At 36.7% G+C, this 22,758-nt stretch overlaps 1 protein-coding gene across 35 annotated transcripts in view; it reads left to right on the forward strand.

Moving 5' to 3' along the window:
- LOC109431900 (tropomyosin-2) overlaps window positions 1–22,758 on the forward strand; it is a 164,621-nt gene that overhangs the window by 95,821 nt on the left and 46,042 nt on the right. For 18 of the 35 annotated variants that reach the window (XM_062842701.1, XM_062842709.1, XM_062842705.1 and 15 more), the window contains one exon: window positions 19,553–19,623. The exons of the other annotated variants lie outside the window; for them this stretch is intronic. In XM_062842701.1, the coding sequence (XP_062698685.1) occupies window positions 19,553–19,623 (71 nt within the window). The remainder of the gene's footprint in view (window positions 1–19,552; window positions 19,624–22,758) is intronic. 35 annotated transcript variants of the gene reach the window in all.

A 22,758-nucleotide genomic window follows, 5' to 3' on the forward strand; every position in this document is an offset into this window, starting at 1 on the left:
AATGTGTGACAATTTCAAACGTCAAAACGTTAAAGTTGACAGATTAATTGACGAATGGTATGTCTGTTTGATCAGTTAAGATTGTTTTTTTTTCGAATAGCAGTCATAAAATTTCATTGTTCACAATTGGAAGACTTATTTTTCAAAAAATAGACGGATTTTGTTTGTGTTTCATTTGTTTCATTTTTCTTAAAAATTCGTTATAGTAGGAAAAATTCCAAAGAGTTACTAACAATCCAAGAAGTAGCTTCCGGATAACATCGTTGAAAGAAGAGGTTCTAAAATTGCCGGAATTCGTCGAGAACCTTTCGGTATAAAGTTTAGGCTAATTTTGATTTTGTTTAGCAAAAGAAAGATCTAAATTATATTTATTCTTTCCAATCGATCACGTTATTTGAATAAGAGTGGTTCTAAACCACGTGGTGCTTTGTGTTTAGCACAAAAATGCTTGGCATCATTTCGAAAGATTAGGTACTAGATATTAGATACTCAAAGTGTACGTGAGGATTATCCCTCATAATTGATTGGATTTTAAAACTTCTCAATGTGGTCTCTGTTTTGTATGTAACTTTTGTGGTTGAAACTATTGATTCCAGAAACTGATAATGCCGGCAACATCATTTGAAATGCAGTTCTAAGTTTTAGTACAACTTTTTCATGTATTGTTTTCCCATAACGAATATCAACGACTTGCAACGACTATCAACGACATGCAAATCAACTAACATTTTGAAGCCAAGTTAGTTTGAGGACGTCCTTAGAGCCATAATTTAACTTATATCGAATGATTAAGGTTTTATGAAGGTCATCAGAACCTCCATAGAATGAATAGTACTTTGAAGAGCTGCTTGAACAAAGATAAGTATGTGAATTTGTCCAAGTAAACTACTACAAACTTGCATTGTACTAATCCTTGTCATAATTGCCTTGATTCCTGAAGGTAAGGACCTTTTCAAATGTCATAGCCAGGGTCATAGTTTCGTATTGAATTAAAATTCAAAGTTCAACATGTGTTCTAGGTCATCCAAGAAAACTCTGGAATAGCACCCCTCAGACCTACAGGGGAAATACAAGCCATACTCATACATACATACATACTGCGTCATCCAAGGACTCCCTGGAATATGGGTCTGAAGATTAACAAAGGGATTTCCTGACTTGTACTAAACTGCGCCATCAACTAGTTAGATTACTGGATATTCTCGGCTATTCAGGACACCCCTGGACTATAAGACCGCTAGAACTCAGCAGGCTCAAGGCTTCTAGGAAATTTGTCCGGATGTACAAACGCAAACGAGTTACTGCTTGATACTTCGATACGAGCCTCTGAGGTCGATGGAGCTTAAATGAATCGAGTATCCCGTTCAACGGGTATTCTTGGACTTCCTTAAAGTCCTTAAAGAAGTCCTTAAAGACGAACAGGATGATTCACTTTCGGATCCAGTGCTATATCGAACGTTTATGGATACAGAACACATTCTTGGAAGACCATGAAAATTTCCTGAATGACAAATCGAATATTATGACCATCCCTCATATACGGCCTTTCTGAAGTACATGTCTGACGATCTACAGCGGAGTGACTTCAGTTTATCAGAATATACAGCATCAAGTATTGATTACTATAGTCAACCGAGATATGACCAATGATCTTGCTGTAGTACAGATCTTAAGATCTACAGGCATTACCCAGTGTCCGTCCAATCAGTTTGAACGCAGAGCATGTACAGGAGGTTCATTGAAGGTGCAATGTAGTTCATACTTAAAAAGGTTCAAAAGAAATACATTGGATTAGAGTATTGAATCAAGTACTGTGATCTACAAGTGTTTATCAGTGACTGATTGATACATTTGAATAAAGGACATGCCCCGGAACTACGGATTAAGTGCAACACATATGGCTAATAATCAAAGAGCTTCTTAAAGCCAGGTCTTCAAATATAACGCCTACTTGGAATCTTTGATCTTAAGATCTACAGCAACCTACTTGCGACTGGTAGACGTATGTATTAAGATGACCCATGGAATTTAAATCAACAAACAATTGAGTGAATCAGATATTCCTGCACTCCAAGATATTCCTGGAAAAAGGTCTTTCAATCAACGTGATCTTAAGGTCTTGAAGCGTTGACCAGTTTTTGAAGGCGGAGTACATTCATGAAGGCCGGGAATCCCCATGAACTGGTCTCTCATATCTCAGAAGTTTATTGAATCAGTCCATACTTAGGAGCCTCTTTGGAGTTTGATTCCTAAGATCTATTATTCAAAATGCCTTAAGGGCGAATCCTTTCCAGGAGGCCTAAGGAACTGAAATAAATAGAGAACTTAGTTCAACGAACGTTCTTGGGCATCCAAGAGCTTCCTAGTAAACAAGACCTTCAATATACTCGCGTAATGACCTCTTGGATGTTCATGAATACGGTACATACCAAAGGAGGCTAAATATTTAAACTCACTAAGATCACTCAAAGCTTCTTGAAGTGAAGACCTCAAGATCTACATAAGCGGTAATGAGCGATCACTCTATATTGAAAATGTGCAGCCAGTGGTACTATGATAATTTAAGAATTGAGTTCAATGGATATTAGTAGTCATTTGAAAGTTCCATAAAAGGCATTGAAGACCTGCTGTAAGGCCTAAAGATATACGAGCGATACCGGGTCATTGCTGAACGTTTTGGAGCATGAACTACATCCGGATGATCCATGAAAGCTTCATAGAAAAATCTTTCAAAGGATACGATCCTTCTCAGGAAGCCTTAACGGAATGATGTATTAAACACTTTGGTCTCGCTGCTTTAGCGAAAAGCTTTTGGCAGTATACGTCGTAGATCCTTGATGCCGTGATTCAGCGATTATTTGACACTTTTTGACTGTGTTACATATTCAAGAACTTAGGACCTCATGCATCTACGAGAAATTTTCTGGAGTATAGGACTTCAGGTCTACCTGAGATGTACAGCGATTTCCCGATGTGGAGCATGAGTTCAACAGATGTTCTGGGTCATTTAAGACATCCCTGGAAAGTAGGTCTCCATATCTACATGACCTTATCCAGAAAGCCGGTGGAGCCACCATGAATTGTTTTCTCGGGAGTTACATTCCATACTCAGGCAGCCTAAATTCAAAGCAGGCTACAATTCCATGACCTTTATGCAATTCCAGAGGACCTTTCTGAGATCTACAAGCGTAAGCCGGCCATCGTTCAATACTATCGTGAAATTTGCTCCATGATAAATCCTGGAAATCTTCCTACATAAGCTATGTCCCATGTCTAACGAGCGTGTCAGTTTATTGGTCTTCCAAGAACTTCCTGGAAAGTAGGTCTTCAAATCTACACGGCTTCAAGGTATACGAGTCGAATGTTAACACATACCTCATAGACCCTCCATAGAATGATGTTTTGGAAACAATCGAGAGTTGAGAGAGTTCTAGGTTATTCGAGAACGTTCTGGAAAATAGGTCTTCAAATCTAATACCGTAAACCATGATCGCTTTAAAACGGCAGTAAAACTGTTGGAAAGCTCAGGGAAATACAATTAACGGAGTATCGAGCATTATGATCTTCCAACGAAGAATCAAGAATCTATGACAGAAGGTAGAATGACAAAAGGTCGAAACTTATTTCGACCTTTTGTCCTTAAACCCTACCAACGTCATCGAAGAACTTTCTGTAGGATAGATCTTAAGGTAGCTGCCTTGATCCTGTGTTACCTCGATATTTTTGAACATGCAACATGACCACGTCATCCTGGTTACACAACAACTTCCTGGAAAACAGGTCTTTATTTCCACATTGCCGTCTAGACCCACAGGCATCAGTCATCGATTGCTCTCGTTTTAAGTTTAGAATGTTGAGCACATCCAAAAAGTTCCAGGAACTTTCAAGGAATGATCTCTGAGTAGTCATGAATACAGATCTTCAAGTCTACAACCGAACTCCATGTTCGCTTCGATGCTTGGAACAACTTAACCAGTACATCCACCGTCGGATATTCATGGTCATCCCGAGACTTCCTGGAAAACAGATGTTCACATCCACATAGTCTTTTTGATCTACGAGCGTTAATCAGTGATCAAAAAGGCCCATATTAAGGCAGCCTTGACTAAATGATGTATGAAATGCTATGATCAACCTGAATCCCGAAGTAGTAAAACCTACAAACTTCACTTAATACGTTTGAACTTGTGGGATGTCCAGGAGACCCGTAAGCCTTAGATCATGGGACACCTCTCCTACATAGGAAGGAAACGATCATTGAAGTCGACCTTATGATGGTCTTCTTACACAAACAAAAACTTCTTTCAAATTTTGGTCTTCTGATCCACATGTATTGCCAGCAATTGATCGATATATTTGAAAGTGTATCATGCTCTGGAGGTTCTTGGAACCAAGGTCAATTGGGTATGCCAAGATCGAGGCTCAAGAAGTGGAAAAAGGTCTTCAAATCTACATGGTCTTAAGATTTACAAGTGTTACCAGTAGTGATTGTTCGTAACCTTTTGAACGTGGGACATGCGCAGAGGGTCCAAAAAACATAGAGCTCTGCAGATATGCTGAGTCGCCCAAGAATTCCCTGGAAATAAGGTCATCAGATCTACTAGCGTATTCAGCGATTCCTCGAAAGTTTATTAGCACTCTTCAGACTCAGAATGATTCATATTAACAAACGGAATCGAATACTGTAACTTTTTTGATGAAAAATAATACTTCCAACCTTACTTAAGTTACATACAAAACGGATTCAACATGTTCAACCCCCACACCTCACTTCAAATTCACCCCATTTTCATCGGTATATCTCGATAACATTATCGCCCGACTCAGCTCCACCTCATCACGTTTTTCAGCACTTCATTTTGCTTTTTATTTCGTGCTTTATGTTATACTCATAAACGACATCCGAAAGTAAATTGTCTACTAACTGAGGAAGCCCTGCAATGAATGTGTAATGATGATGATGACGACGATATACTTTGAACACTTTTACTACCCGTTTATATAATCAATAACCAATAAAAGAACAATTCTACCACTGACTGTAATGTTAAACCGAACGGTCAGCCAGCTTGCTGCTGACTGGCAACACGGTTCCACAATCAGGTAGTGTCAGTGTCTTACAGCTAGACTGCTGTCGTTGTAACCAATAGCTCCTAAGCCACACAATTTGCCTTAATTAGAACAAAAACACACCAAAATCAAATGAAGCAACGAAATCGTCCAACCACACGTTCACGTACGTGTGTAAATTAGCGAGGTTAAGTGCCTTCCGAGCTAGAGAGAGCCAGTATAATCGTGTTCGGGTGAAAAATGCAGCTACTAATTAGAGAGTTCAATTGGCAGGTAATGAGACATAGCTTAGCCCCCTCGTGCCCCTCTTCACCAGTACTAAACAGCAAGAAAGTAGATAATGTCAGGAAATTGAAAGAATATGGTGAGCAATGATCAAAAGAATCAGCTTAGGAAGGAAACCAGAGTAAGTGAGGTGTGAAATGTATGAAGATAAGTAGCAATATTGCTAACACAGGGAATTATGGGGTTTGGTCCATGGGTCCAATGAGTCCGACAGAGGGGAAGTCAGGTATGCACAGGTAACTAGTTATGTATTTCGATGTAAGGTAACTGGAAGCAAATTGTGCAACATTTTGCACCAGGAACCAGTCAGTCGAGGAAAGCGAGCAAGCAAGGGCTAGAGAAACATGAGTTTATATAAATGTAACATGAAACGTGTTGTAATAATAATCTAATCTTGATGAAGAAAAAAAACTGATTGAGAAGAATGATGTGGAAAAAATGCTATCTATACAATGATTGATGAAGAAATTATATATGAATTATACTATTTTAAAACATTGAAAACATATTTAATAAACTAGTGATTACAATGGAAAAACAATTTGCTTTGGTTGTTTTATTTTGGTTACATGTCTTTTACGTTCACAGGTTGTCCAACGATTCCTCTCTCAACTGGTTGCAGTTTTCGTGGTTTTACGGTCACCGCTTGGTCACAAAACTTCAAACTCCAAATCGTCGAATGAATAAATTGTTCAAATGATTTAAATAAGCATTTTTGGTTTTCATCAGCTGGCGGTGTCATGATAGTTCATTGTCTCCCTGTTATCAAATCAAACATTTTTTTACGTAGGTAATGCATCATTTTTAAATACTGTCATTTGCAATATTCTTCCTCGGTTTCGACAATTTGGCGTTTTGGGTTCGAAAAGTATTTTCCGTTTTTTATCTTTCGATATGTTATATTGTCCACATTGAAGGCGTTCAAGGCGAATAGCCATATAATTTCAAATTTTGCTGTCAATATATAGAAAATGGAAAGAAACATTCGGTATGATGTATTTAATTCAAGTTGCTCTGTATCGCCCCACATGTTTCTGATTAGACAAAACGTTCAGTTAGTCAACTATGGTGCATTTCCAGCCCAAAACACGAAAATATTTTTTACTCGACATTTTTTTTAATTTGAATGTGATGTTCATACGCTGGGTTTCGTGAATGATTTAATTTCGAAAAGGGCGTATCAAAATTCTATTTACCGTCTTCAAAAAATTATAACATGAAAACAGTTTGTTGGATAGAAATAACATTTTTTTTTGTTTTTTTTTATTTAGACCAAGCCCACTTGTGGGCTTAACACTACACACGCAACAGCACGTCGTTAACGATTTTTAATTTCGTTATCCACCCATTTTCGCACCGGTCGTTCGTTTCCATGTGAGTAAAATAATGATCGGTCGCCTTTCCGCACCGGAATGAGTTTCTCCTCTACGTCGGTCTGCATCGGACGCAGCAGTAATTTGCTCCCGATCGCTCGCATTCGAATAAGTAGCCTTTTGTTCGGAACGGCTTTTGTCCGTGTGGTTTACACATTCGGTGCTAAAATTTGGTGCTGTTTGTCATGGAAGCGATTTTTAACACAGTGCAATTCAAATTCCCCGTCGGTGCTCCACAGCCATCATGGGAGGAGATTGCCGATTTCACAAAGCGATTGCACTCGGACTTGCTACAAATAGAGGCAGTATACAGACTGCCGGGACGGTGCCTTTGCATTAAGTATACAACGGAACGAGCCATGGAAAGTACGCTGAAACGACAGGAGGAATTAATCAAATTCAATTACTCCAACGGAAAGACCGCGGACGTACGCTTGTCCATTGCAGGAAGGAACAGCACCTACGTACGTGTTTTCGACATCGCCCCGGAGGTGCCCGATACCGATTTGACGTTGGTGTTTGGTGAGTACGGAAAAGTGGAAAGCGTCATTCGAGAAAAATTTCCTATCGGACTGGGTCTCGATCACCTGTACACAGGTATTCGAGGAGTATACGTAGAAATAGAGAAAGAGATTCCACCATCTCTACAAATCAGTGGTTGGAAAGCTCGGATTTTCTACGAGGGTCTTAAGGACAAATGTTTTTTATGCTGCTTGGAGGGACATCATAAGGATGCTTGCCCGCAGCGGAAGACCAAGAAGACCAGGAATAAGAAGAAAGAAGGAGCAGTTACTTATGCTGGAGTAGTGGAATCCGGAGCGTCAGCGTTGTCTGATGAAGTACAAGTAATCGAAGAGGAGAGCATAGATGAAGATGTGATCGAGGAAACCATGGATACCGAAGCGATAATACGTGAAATTGAAATGCGGCGGAAAGAACAGGAAGCAGAAATGGAACGACAACGGGAGGAAAGAGTAATGACTGGCATAGCAAAATTGACGAACGCGTTCCAGTCTGCGATGGACCGACATGAGGCAAATGAACGTAGGAATAAATTTGCAGCGACGGGATCGACATCTACTGAAATGCTGCGACCGAAGAAGACGGCGAGAAAAAGTTAACCTTGTAGATTAATTAATTTTTAAAATTATTTTTTTTTACAATAATGAGATTCGGCTCCGTTAAATGCTAAGCATATATGAGCCTGCCAAATAAATGAATTGAAAAAAAAAAAAAAAAAATTTCCGCACCGGTGGTCTCTATTCTATCCGTACCATCGGTTTTTTGCACTTCCGTAATCATCGCAATATTTTGTTTATTTCTATGGTGTTATTGCAAATCTTATTCAGTATAATAATCTGTGCTCATATTTTGAAAGAAGGGGTTTTGGATAAGACTGAAAACTGTTAATAAAAATTGAACTCAAATAAATAATTCCCTTGGAGATTTGTACCAGTTTTGGTGCGTTTCAAGATATCATTTTCTCAATAATGTATGATTGTATTTAATCCCGGAATTCAAGCAATCTTTTTTGAATTATATGTTTGTTGCTTACTGTATGACTAGTTGGTTGAATTTTTATCTAAAATAATATCCATCTCTTCGATATCCATGTTGCCTTTCTCGCAAGAAATTTATCTGAATTTGAGATTTTGAGCATAGCATAATAATTAGGTTTATTGAATAATTACATCCCTTGCATTTCCAACACATTTATTCCGTAGTTGTCTCCTTTACAACTTCGCGTAGGTCAAAATTCTTGAATCCTGGTCATAGTAGAAGCTGTCTACTAACAGTCTACGATAAGTTTGCGCAACCTTTTTTCATAAACGTGTATTTTAACATTAGCTAATTCTATACTCAGTCACAACCTTTTAGTTACAAAGCATCAATCGGAAATCTTAATATATATTGCGATATTTTATACACTGGTATATGAATATTTTGTTGGAAGCAGATTCTATGCGCTTGAAGTAGACTGCGTATTTGTGAAAGTACATAATGAGCCCACTCTCTTTTTTGGCACTTCATACAACATTTGTTGAATTTTAACATCCAACACTTGCTTTTTCTATAACGAGGAACCTACAAATATGGCAGTCCTGCACACCACCCATTTTAATTGATGAAACTTGGCAGCTCGACTTCAGTTTTTTAGATTTTTATCGGTATGATTAAAGTTTGTTTTTACAAAAAAAAAATAACTAGTGTTTTTATGATATCTGAATTGAGTTAGGTACAGTCAAAGCATCTTTGAAAAATCATAACTACTCAAATCTAATCTTATACATACGCAGCCAGTACGCGGAATCACCCTGGAAAGCAATCGTGTTACTTTTCTTGTCAATATTGATGCTTGCAGCATATCAGGACACATACATAGGGTGACCATATGGAAAACAAGCGAAGGAGGACATTTAGACCAAATTCGGTTGAAAAAGGAGGACATTTGTATAAAAAGGAGGACAATCATTAAAGCAGCAGTAAATACAAAACATATTTTCCACTAAAGAGTCACTTTTTTGTTTTTGACTTAAAAGGCATTTAACTGACTAGCATTTTTTTTTTCGAAAGTATCCAGATTATTCAATTCGTTGAATCGGTCGGGTCAGAAAATTAATTGAAATTTTAAATGACATCATTTCAAGTAAACCTTTTGCCACTATTTTTGAAATGCATTTAAATTCTTATGTTCTTCTTCGAGCTGTCATTCTATTCTATTGAGTAATGATAAATCAATGAAAATTAAAACTGCGTATGTATTTATTTAATAAGCAAAACAAAAATATAGGAGCGCAATAAAATTGTGTTATTCTCATAAAAATATTCTTCGAATTAGGAAAATAGGGAAAATAGCATTATTTCAATCGTTCAACTACACAATTGTTTGTTTTCCGCTGTATAACAGTCGAATTGAAGCAGCAAACGTTTAATAACAAGTAAGCAATCTAGAACAAATCATAAACAAATTCACAGCTGCTATAAAACCATCTTAAAGTCCTGGAATGAAGAGCTTCTCACTTGGGATACTTTTACTGCACTCTATCCCAACTTCTGGAGATTTGCCAGATTACTATAATTTTATTAAATGTTAAAAAGGAGGACATTTCCGAGGGAAAGGAGGACATTTGATTTTTGATCAAAAAGGAGGACATGTCCTCCTTTAGGATACCATATGGTCACCCTACACATACATCAAAGCGGCCAGGTCTATTGCGTTGTATTTACGCGCAAAGTGTTCTTCGAAATACTTGGAGTACAGAATATTTTCTTTCGGCAAGGTACTTCTCGAATTTACAGGGGAGGAAGGATGCGTATACCAAACGATTCAGATTACATGTTGATGAATATGTTTTAAATATATAAGAATGTGTATAATAGAGCTATGAGTAAAAAATGTGTAATATTGGAAAAATCTCCCCTATTGTTGGGTTGTTTTTATAGATCTAAATAATGTCGAACCTTTTATTCTGTATGATCGGTGTTATTCACATTTTTCTGCTTTCCCCTATTGTTTCTACAAGGGTGAAGTTACTCATTTCGCACACTTTCTTCCTAATGTCTCGTTTATTTAAGTTATATTTTCAAATTTATATTTAATAAACCACCCACTGACGACCACTTATTTAAAAAAAAAAAAGCAATCAAACCAAAACTCCTTTGCCTTTTTCGAAATATACACGACAAAACGAAACGCGAGGCACAGCTCTTTCAAAACGGGGGATCTCAGCCCGGAAAGTGGAGAAAGAAAACTTTATGGTCACTTATTACCGTCAAATGGTATCTTTTCGGGTTAGAAAATACGCACATCTTCTTACCGGAATCTGCGACGGATGACGATAATTTTGGAACTTGTCGGAACGAACTTCGCGAGTTATTTATTTGGACATTTTTCTAAATGTGCGAAACCAAACTTTACTTGCAGCGTAGAAACCCCGGCTCAAGCATGTACGTTTTAAAAAAGCAAAAATCACTGAATCACTATACATTTCAAATATAAGTTTCGAAACGATCGGCCGAATCAAAAACTAAAAGTGCGATTATGAACAATCGTAACTATTTTAAGAGAAAATCAATACATTTTCGATATTCTTGATCCTAAAATTGGCGAAGAAGCGAAAACTTTATTCATAACATACTTAAGCAAAGCTTGTCAATTTAAACCTATTATTTTTCTGCGTTTGTATTGTCACTCTATCACAATTGTATGTCAGACAATTTGTTGTGTTATTCGTGTAACGATCTATTATATTATTTGGTTGAAAATTTCAAAGCAAGTAAAAATAAAAATTTTGAAAATTTGATGCAAACTAAAATAAATTTCTACCTATACAAAACAAGAAAATCATTCTCTAGAAACTATATACCGGGCAACAAATCCATACTCATGTTCTTTCGTCTCCTCTTTACGCTACCCAGAGAGCTAAACGCGAGAGAGCGCACGAGCCTACGGATAGAGACCGTACTTTGCGTGTCTCTATATTCTAAGCCCTGCTACGAACCGTACGTAAACTTTTCGCTTTCGAGCCCTACTTAGCAGCGACCGGTGCGGTTCGTTTCTTTGATCGGGGCTCTACTTACCGTTAAAACGCTTGATTGAGCCCATGAGTGGGCTTGGTCTTAGTTTAAAAAAATCTTACTCTTCAACTTTTTTAATTGTCTCTTTAGATAGCTGATTTCCAGCATCAGAATTTGACAAGTTGCCAATGGCCAAATGTAGCTTAATATCGTTGTCACGAATTTTTATATTCCATACATTTTCAAAACAAGCAAAAGAAAACAAAATGTCAAAATATTTTTGCAATTTCTCATCGTAATAGGCTGTTTTACCTCACGCAAATCTGACAGGAAAAGGCCTTCTTTCCCACACTAAATAAACAGTGCTGTAATGGTTCATTACAGCACTGATTTGCGTTGCGTAATGAACCATTACAGCACTGTTTTCAGTTTTGATCAACATCTTGATGCTTTCTGGACGCAGTTTTGAAAAATAGTGACAACTACACAGTATAACCTGCTATGATCAGATATTCTTAAACAAGGCTATGAACATCAGTAAGCAGTTTGATGGAAAAGTTTTGTTGAAAACTATCCTCAAGCGGTAATTTATGAAATTGCAAAAAACGTTGTACGCAACTCGGTACAGAACTCGATTTTTACAGCACTTGTCGTAATTATCCAACTCGGCAAGCCTCGTTGGATAAATGTACGACTCGTGCTGTAAAAATCTTCATTCTGCACCTTGTTGCGTAAACTACTATTTCAGTACCAAAAAAGCTTGTAAGAGCTTTACACAATTTTGTTTTTTTTTTCATCGAATCGTTCTTATGTATGAGTGAATTCGAATAAAAGAGAAAAGAATGCGCTCTGTAAAATGTTATACGAGAAAAAAAATATACGGCCCAACTAAAAAATCTACTTTTGCTCTGCCCGGTTTTTAACTCTCACGTTTTCTGATAGCTTTAGAACTGGAAACTCATAAATCTAAAATATTGGAAAATAGAAATTTCGGCTAAATGCACAGTATCAAAAAGAAAGAAAGAAAGGTGTACCACGGAGTTTTAGGAGTTATGCAACTACGATCAAAATTTTACGAAGATCGCGGATTACGATTACCATTCTCGAGAAACAAGACTTTTACGAAATATGTTTGTATGATTTCTTATAACTATGAATGCCAAGAATCTAGCTAATATATTTCTAAAAATTGTAAGAAATGATCATTTTTTTGTAAACTTGACGTCTTACAAAGTTATTCAGAACATCATTTTCTACAACTCCTGTAATGATATTAATTTTGTGTTTTTCACAATTCAAAAAATAAATTCTCTATCCCACTTTTAAGGAGATTTATTCTTTTTACCAAAAATTCAAAAGAAGCACGTTATTATAGTGAAAAACTTCCTCGAAGAAGCTATGGCGTTCAATAAAGCAACTTAAGAAATGAAAAGCATCATTCCGTAAAATCACTGTTTCTCGAGAATGGCTTGATGAATCTTCGTGAAATTTGATCGCAGTTGCACAACCCTTAAAGCTCCGTGAACATCTTTGCCTTTTCTTTATCTTGTAGCTAATCGAAATAGCTATCAAAAAGCTTGACATTCATCGATTTTTCAAAAAATTCTAATATTTTCCTACTTTTTCTCCAACGGGGGATGGTCGAAACTTCAGATTTATGAGTTTCTAGTCGGAAGCAGTCAGAAATGGTAAAATTTCGAGCTGTAGGTCCGGGTAATAAAAAAAATCAAAAGGTAAGCTTTTTGGAAAATTGAAATTACATGGCAACCTGGATGTCCGATGAATTTTTCTTTCAGTGTATTTTTTTCGACGAGTCCTGATATATCTCAGAATTTTGATTCTACAAACTGTTTTCGAGTTAAATTTATTTGAAGACGAAAAAAATGCTCTTTCTTTATACACCAATTCCAAAAGTTTGGTGGGAAGAAATGGTCATGTGGCGATACAAAAGTTAATAATTCACGACAACAAGCGTATAAAAAAAATCGATTAAAAATAGGCATGTTTTGTGGTGTTTTGAGCCGGAAATTAGAAATTTATTTAAACCAGTTAAACGTTCCCGATTTTTTTCTAATTTTGTAGCATGGTCTATTTTTTCCAAGTTTGATATTTCAAAGTTCCAAGTATCAAATTAAGCAAGAAAAAATTGGAGATGATCGATTTGTTGCTACCAGCGGGTAATCAATCGATTAACTTTTCAGCGCAACCCATTATTTGGTTCTTTAGATTTGTATTTTTGAAAATTCGAGGTGTGGTTGCGTTACATCTTTATTTTAAAGAAATGTTACATTTGATCAACTTGGTATCATATTTATTCATATTCTATTGATGCATACACGAAAATTTTAGTTGTATGAAGATGACGATAAATGGTTCGATTCTGTCGCTTTGTATTTTGTGGTCAACCATTGCATTGGATGGTATGAAATATTTTAAAATTACTCGTCCTCATTCAACAATTTGACTAGCGGCAGCATCAACGATTGTGCCAAAAAATATCAATAAAAAGCGGTAAACGTGTCGTTTGAACTCATTTAGTATACGTCAGTTTACTACAGAGCAGAGCAGAAGCTCGCGAATAATTTTTCCACAGTGCCTTCAAGATGCCGTGTCATAAAGGCGCTGTTCATTAACTACGTAGACTCATTTTTGGTCATTTCCCAAATTGTTTTCATTGTTTTCTTCCCTCCCGACGTTTCGGCCGACGAGCTTTGGCCTTTCTCAAGGGTTGTAGTGTCTATCCTCTCCCGTATGTGATATTGTCTGAATTTTCGTGTTGGTATAAGTGGGATAGAGGCAGCTTAGCTACTTAACTTAGTGTTTTATAAGCACATCAACAATTATGTCATGTTTTTTGGTGACATTGTTGCATTCAGTAACGAATACAGGTTTCGCGATTAGAACATAACTTTTTATTTTTCTTGTTTCTGGATTTATGTTCCAGCTGCCTGCATTCTACAGATTGGTGCACTTCAAGCATCTTCACAGTTATTGATCAAAAGACTGTCAATGGATGAAAATGAAGGCTCCGGGTCATTTGACTGAATGCCGTTTGGCAAAAAAGATGTACAGAATGTACTGCCGTTATACGCATAATTGTCCCATGTTATATGGGATTCCCATGTAACATGGGACAATTGGGCGTAGAACGGCAGTGTACTCAAGTGATCTTGCCACTGTTTTGTACATCAGAATTATTCAAAGGAACAGCCTTTCATTCAAAGAAGGAAAAATGTGTGATAAATATTGGTAATTTCAACGCCTACGAAACCGATAAAACTAAAAAAAGCATATTATTAACAGAATTAAATATATCTGAAGATCATATTGACAGTTAGAATATATAAAAGTGGTTAATAAATAAATCTAAAAGAGATGCTTATATAAATGAAAGGAAAATCCTTCGTTGAAAATTTGAACTATCTCTACCACAAGCGCACTGTTGGTTACCTGCTGTTTTCCGCACATCTGAATCCTTTTCATCATAATTCGGCCAAATGGCCCATTTGATCTGATGACAAGCAACCAAATGGTGTTCGAAGAACCAGTGTTCGACCGAACGACATTCAGCCAAATGGGCGGATACCCTTTTTTACATTAGTTAAGTAGTTTCTTCTGGGGGTTTTGAGTGTAGAATTAGCATTTAAGTTAAAATACACATTAATAAAAATAAAAAAAAAAAATTCTGGGGGTTTCGCGGAAATTTCTCTTGCAATCCCTCTGGGAGTTTTATTTTAGATTTCCTTCAGAAGGTACATTAATTGTTATGAGTGTCTTACAGAAGTTCCTTCGCGGATTGTTTCATGAATTACTTCTGGTATACTTTTAGGAATTCTCAGGGTTTTATATGTTATCTTTTGGAATGCCACCAGAACTAATATTAGGTTTTCTCTTTGACTTCCTTGTTGGATTTCTCCAAGAATATTTCAAAGACTCCTCAATCTCGTACGATTCCGCTTGATTATGCTTTGGAGTTTCTTGAAAAATTTGTTTCAGACCTTAGAATGAGGCTTGGAATTTCTTCAGGACTTCCTCCGGGGAAGATACCTAATGCCTATTAACTCCTGCCGAAGTTGTCGAAAGGGGTTTCTTCAAGAGCTCCTGGAGCAGCAGGAATTGGGAATTAATTCTGCGTTTTACCCAAGAGATCCTCTGCAATATCTAGGATTTTTTTTTGATTCTCCCAAATGTTTCTTCTGAATTTGAAAAATGATCGAAAATATTCGGGAAAGTGCAAATTTTACGAAAAACTCGACCATGGACTTATTGGATCCATATATTTATGGATCATTTCCCTAATTTTATGGATCATTTAAAAGGGATCGTTTTTATAATATTATGAAATTATATATTTTATGGTTCGTTTTCCATTTTGCAATGGATCATTTTTTATATATTATGGATCGTTTTCCTATTTTTTACGAAAATTTTTCTAGTTTTTTTTTGTTGGGATCATTTCCTTTTTTCATGAGTCATTCTATGGATCATTTAAGCCACTTCATAGAAATTTTAGGTTTTATTGTTGCTAAATTTTACGAAAAGAAGGCATCATCCGACAATTTTTCATGGATCCAAATGACTGCTTTATGGTTTTCTGGTATGCTTCTTTAGAATATTGAAAAGTTCTAGACTAGCATGTTGAAGAGAGCGTAACAACCACTGCGAATTTTTGCTTGTTCCGTTCGTCATGGGTGTATTTCCAATTATTCATGAATTCTCTGACCAGTGACCAGAAATAGGGTAAAAACACTAGATTTCGCCCCCCTAAAATTCTGCTCCAATCTTCCAATACAAATGGAATTTGTATGGAGGGGGCGAAGACTAGAGCAGTGGCGAAGTCTAGTGCTTTTACCCTACATAGAGCAAATTCCCCTCTATCTGATAACAAAATACAGTTCTATACATAGATTAAAATTCACTTAGCAGAGACGGAAGAAGGTGAAACGGGCAATGGTTGTTCCGTCCTTTTCACATGTTGGTCTAGAGTTATCAATGGATTATTTTGCTATTTTTCATGGAAAATTCGTGGCTTATTATATGCAAAAAAAAAATGTTTTCCTCATCGAAATCTCTGCGGACATTTCGGTCCGGAGAGAGGACCTTCTTCAGGACTCGATTTCATAAAAAGCATCTTTGAAAGGCTTAATATTCCCCCATTATCGAATCGCTCTGGATGATATTTATTCTGCTTACGGTCAGGGAGATTGGTTATGTTGCAGGAGTAATAAAACTGTACCTGGGACTGCTTTCTACGCGAAGTTCATTATAAATATGTCGCACTTTAGAAGGTCCACTTCCCGGACCAAAATGTTTACAAAGATTTGAAATGCTAGTCTGTTTATTGTACGACCAGACAAGCAAGCAAGACCGGACAAACCCTAAGAACTTCAGGGCCCATATTACCATAGCTACCTGTGAAGGGTGATCGATTTCAAATCATTAACCTTGTATGGAAAGTTGAAAAAAATACGCTTAACTGTAATTTTTTTCCTTCGCTTTTTTGAACTCAGGGCATGATTCTACACCAAAAATGATCATCAGCTTACCGAGTTCAAAAATGCTGTAAACTAGTGTATTTATCCATATTTTTTCTTGGATTCCTTCCAATACTTCTGCGGGATGGCTCCTAAGGTCAAGGTCAAAGCGATGGCTGGTAATTGCCCAGGATGGAAACCTTTCAATTCGGCCTTCTGCACCACTGTGGGTGCTCAAGACTGAAAGTAAGTAGCTTCCAGAATCGTCTTCTAAAATCTTCCTACTGGGTATCTTTTAGTAATTCCTTCTAGAGATCCTCCAGAAGTTGCTTCTGAAAATATCCAGGAGTTTCTTCTGGGAATCTTAAAAAGATTCTTTCAGGGATTGCTCAATCTATTTCTTCCGAAAATCCTGCACTAGTTCCTTCTAGAAGCCCATCTAGATTTTATTCTGAGAATCCTTCAGTTGTTCCTTATGAAAATACTTCAGGAGTTCCTTGAGGAAATCATTCATAAATTCCCTTGCGAAATCTTCATCGGCGAATCTAGCTTTTTCTTTTTTCTCAATCATCCTCCTTGATAAACACAAGAAAGAGCGGGATGCAAAAGGTTGCCGTGGCATACCTTTCTATCCTTATCTTTCTCGTGTTTGTTTAGGAGAGTGAGCAAGACAAAAGAAAAAGCTAGATTCGCCAATGGAAATCTTTCAGGAGTTTTTTCTACCTAAGCTACATTTTTAAGGCAAAGAGATTTGAAAAGGTCATTTATGCCATTATAAAATCAATATAAATTTCTTTAGGTTTTGAAATGGTTTTCAAAACCTTCTCAAAACTTTCGGTCACTGGAATGGTGCTTCGATAGGAATCCTGCTGGACTTCCTTGTGGGAATTCTCCAGGAGTTCTTTTTGGGATCCCTCTAGGAGTTCATTATGGGATTCTTTTTGGGAATCTTTCAATAGTGGTTTTGTGGGATTCCTCCTGGAGTGTCTTGATTCCGCAGATGATGTTCATGGAACATCTAAACAATAGCAAAACTTGATATTTTAAGATCAAGCAAATATCACACCAGCGGTGGGTTAGATCTTACAAGAACCAAATATGATACGATTTGGTGTTCCAGGATACATTTTTACGTATTATCAATGTCACTATTTCGGCTACTGATCATAATATGCTATTATTGTGCTGTTTTTTTTTCCACTCGAGAAGAAATGCTCCAGGAGCAATCCCTGCATAAAATTCTTGGTGAATACCTTAAGAAATTTCTGAATCAATCCCTGGAAACACTCCTGAGATAATTCCTGGAAGAAGCCTGAGCACTTCCACAGTTACTAACTGGCAGCTTCCTCTGCTAATGACCATCTTGGATGTGTATATTATGTGGCAATAAAAAAAATACTCGTGCCCAAGGAGTCTGTGTCATTTGGCATAAGGCCATTTGGCTTGGCATACATACATTTTGCCTAAAGAAGGTATTACGAAAAAATAGTGAAGCACTAGAAATGCACATTAAAATATAACGTATTATAGTGTTAACTTTCAAATGCGCAATAAATTAGGACATCACACTTGGACACATACAACACAGAACATATATTTTACCCTATTCCATAAATACTGTTGGTCCATCAGTCAATCCTGTAATCGTATTTTCTTTGGCAGGTTGCCTTTTGTTCACAGCATTAGTTGCTTTCATAGCTTGTGCTTTGTCTAAGAATTTCAAATCCTAAGGGGGCATCCCGATTCTGGTTTCATCACTAGAGTTCTATAACTTGAAGTCTGTGCCATGGAAAGGTTTACATCTCTAGTACTTAATCGCGGCCCGAAATGGCTTGAATGTTGGTAATCGAAAAAGGATTGTGGGCCTCCATTCTGCCAGAACCCTATAAATGTGCATTAATACTAGGGGAATATTTACAATTTAAAATACACAATTTAACACAAAAATAAAACTTGTAATAAATGGTGCATTTCGATTATGCCTAATGTACATTATGCTAAATGACCGTTATGTCAAATGTCTTTATGCCGAATGACCTAATGCCATACGACCTTATGCCAAATGACGTTATGCCAAATATACCGCTCTCGTGTTCAAGGTAGTCAACGAAACTTTCATTATGAAAAATTCTTGAACCGACCGAGATTCGAACCTGTCAACTTGAGCTTGGTAATGTTGAATATCCACGCATTTTCAGCTGTAGCTATAGGGGCCCCCAAAAGTTTGTTTTTCTGAAGGCTGATTTTAATACTTGTGTGGCGTAATGGGATGGTTGGTCTGGTCAAAGTCTACGGTCATTGCAAACACATAAGTCTCCAAGGAGGGGAGGTATCATAGATGACCTAAAAAGTCTACGTAAGTAATTCACGGACAGAGGCTAATCATGTTGAAATTTAAAAGCACCAGAGCGCTTTATCAGTATCCGAAAATGTACCGTTGAGATAGGAATCGCGGACAACATTGTCCTTGAAGGTAACAATCACTGTCACGTAGAAAAAGTGTTCAAATGTACGATCGTCAACTCTCATTGACTTATAACAACATTACGTTTCCTAACCCAAGTGCTTTCACTCCCAATGCAAGTAACCCGCAAATCATCGCTTTCCCCTTCCAACGAACCCAAATAATTGGCAGCGTGGTTTGTGATTTTCCTCTCATCGCATGCCTCGGTTTTCCCGTGTGTCCACATCAAATCGTCCTTCCGCATTGGAAATCTAAATGTCTTTATTTTCAATTTTTTATTCCACCTCGTCGTCACTTCCGAAATAAAACTTTGAAAATCGATCGACTGAATGCTCGTCACCGCCGCTGTCGCCGCCAATTTCCGACAGGTCGCTCGTAAATTGGCCATGGTTGAAGCCGATCTGGAGCGTGCTGAAGAGCGCGCCGAAGCCGGTGAAGGGTACGTTTCTTGGCGCATTGTGGCCGACACTAATGCTGATTGGTGTGACAATACAATGTTATAACGACGAGTTTTGTGTGTTTCGCGTATTAACATAAAATAATACTGCTCAAATTGTGGTTTGCTTTTGAATGCGAGTCCGCCGGCAACGATCTGTTAAGGGAATAATCCATCCAGACAATGCATAGGGTATTACCAATCTTGAGAGCAATCCTGTTATGCATGAAACTCAACAACGATCGTCATATTGAGTAATTGTGTGAAAATCGGCATTCCCTGCTGTGGTCGGGTCCCGTCCAGCCAGCCGGTTTGGGAAACACGTCAATCAACCAACCGGCTCAAAATTGAATAATAATTATCCGAAAATAGAATGATCGAATTAAAACTGCGCGTAGGTGGGTGGATGATGGCTCGCTAAGAGAGCGAGCCCCTGTCCGGCGATCTGCAACTCTGATTGGCATATTTGGAAATTAAGAAATGAAAGAACTGGGTATTTTCAGCGTTTTTGTCTCTTCTCACTCTCACACAAATCACACAGGTGAATACAGTGCAAGGTAATCAAAGCATATTGGAGGTGAAGGGGCGTCGTCGTTTGATAATACTTTGGATAAACTCAGTTTCGACTACGGAAGCCAATCGGCGCGTGGTAACTGTCGGCAATTTGCAAATTGGAATGGGAATGTGATGATTGATGATAATTTTCATCAAAGCTGACCATTATTGCGTTGTTCAGTCTGACTGGTGACCGCTTCTCGTGTTTCAACAAACCAAATCCTTTAGCTTGTGTAATACTTCCTGAAACTTCATTAAATTGTCTCAAAAATTCCTTTGACAATGATTTTTAAAAATTTTCTAGTATTTTTATTTGAAATTTCTCCGGTGATACATTCTTAAATTTTTCGAAAGTTGCACGATGCATTTTATTGAAAACATAGTTTAAATCTTCTTCAGTAATTTGCATAATACCTTCAAGAATTCTGATCTCTGCAATCATATTCTAATTTAAGCAAATTTTCCTCCAGTATTACCTTTGGCAATTGATCAAGATTTTGTTTGACTTGTCTTTTGTATTCATCAATGACTGTTCAACACATCTGCAGTTTCTTATCGATTCTGGCAACACCCGTTTTTGGCAACAATTGTTCAAGCCCAGTGCATTTATAACAATTTGTACCATAACTCTTGAGTTGTTTCTGGATTATCGGAATCTCACCGAAACCTCATTAGATTATACGTTGAAAATAAGCCTGACTGTCCATCAACCGAAATTTCAAGATTCCAATCAGAATTTTAGAATGCCTATTATATTTCCAGTAGCAAGCATGGGAAAAGCTCACTAGATCATTGCGTTTCTTTTACTCATATCCGCATACAAGGAGAAACAAATTCGCCTCTCCTGCAGTCATGCACATACTATTTACTTCCATGGTGTGTTCTTCTACTTCATCGAGGGCCAATCGAAGCATGATCAAAAGATGATTGTATAAAACACAACCGAATCTGAGTGCCGATTATATACATTATCATCTAGTTCTGAATTCATTCAATTGGCAACGTTCATTCAGCGTTCATTGTGAGATTTCAGTACTGTGAATTGAGTCAGTAAATGCATTTTGACTTAATCCACGAAATTCGGTTTGGTTTGACCATTGAGAGCGCTGTTGAGCGTCATGGTAAAACATCAAGGAATCTGACTACATATCTTAAACACTGCCTGAAATGCGTTTTTATGTAATTTTTGCAGAGTGCACACAAAAGTTAGATTTTTTTCCGAAAATTTTAGAATTTTTCAGAAATAGTTCTTAAATAATTTTGGATTCTTAAGAAAATTCTTACGAACTTTCTGTACGCCTCAAAGATTTCTGATAAAAAATCTGCAAGGAATAGACATAGAAATTTAGACAATATTTTTTTTTTTTGAATTAAGAAATTCTGCAATAATAATAATACTTAACGATATATTTTTTTAAATGCTCTTTTCAAAAGAAATTACCAAAAGAAATTTAAAAGAAAAAGCCCGAATAATTCCCAAAGGAAATTTGGTAGCAATTTCCGAAAGAATTGACGAAGAAAATTCCATAGACGTTGTCACAGAACTTCACAATGAGTTTTCCGACAGAATTTAAAAAAAAATAAATCTAAAATAAATTGCCAGAGGGAATTATAAAATAACTGTCATATAAATTCTCAAAGAATTTTCTAAAAAAAAATCAATTATATTTGCTAAACGAATACTCAAAGACAAACGAAAACTGAAAGAAATTGCAAAAATATTGCCAGTTAAATACAAGGAATTTGTACAGAGAGTTATCGAAAGAATAGCCGAAGGAATTTCCAAAGAAAATAATCGCAATTACCGAAGGAGATTCCAAAAAAAAAAAAAAATATTAAAAAAGCCCAAAGACTCCTCAAAAGAGTTGCTGGTTGAATTCCTTGAAAATTGCCAAAGGAATACCGAGAAGAACTTCCAAAAAACTTCTTAAAAAGCTCTCTAGATAATTTCCAAAGAAGTTTTCGAAGAAATTTCTGAAAAAGCTTCCAAGGAGATTGCCCGATAATTTATCAGAATAATAGCCAGAATAATGCCAGAGTTCTCAACTGAAATGCAGAAGGATTTTTCAAAGCAAGAGCAGCATCAATTATCAAAAGAATGGCAGATGCAGTTTCCACAGGTATTGCCAAAAAATCCAAAGAAGCTCTCAGAAAGTTTACAAATTAATTGTCTGGAAATTTTCAAAAAAAAAATTCTAAAAATATTTCCTAAAAAACTAAATAGTGCTAAGGAAATGTTCAAAAACTATTTTTAAATTTACTTTAAATGATCTTGGTTTGCGTAAACGTGACTTGACTGAACTTTTAGAATTTTACTAAAAAATCTGTTCACTACCCCACAATACTCTCACTAAAATTTCAAATATATTTTTTAAATGTCCTAGCTTTTCTATGAATGCTTTAAAAGAATCTCTGACGTACTTTCTGAAATAAAAACTAAGGATATTTTTTGTCAGAATGAACCGAACGTTTCTAGATCAGTTTAAGAAATTTCTGGCAGAAATTTTAGAATTCTAAAAAAAAAAGCATTTGGGGCTTATTCGGAATCTTTGTGAAGGAACTTCTAGAGGTTGTTTTAAAAAT

The sequence above is a fragment of the Aedes albopictus genome, chromosome 3 (assembly GCF_035046485.1).
Source record: "Aedes albopictus strain Foshan chromosome 3, AalbF5, whole genome shotgun sequence".
Classification (NCBI taxonomy): Eukaryota; Metazoa; Arthropoda; class Insecta; order Diptera; family Culicidae; genus Aedes; species Aedes albopictus.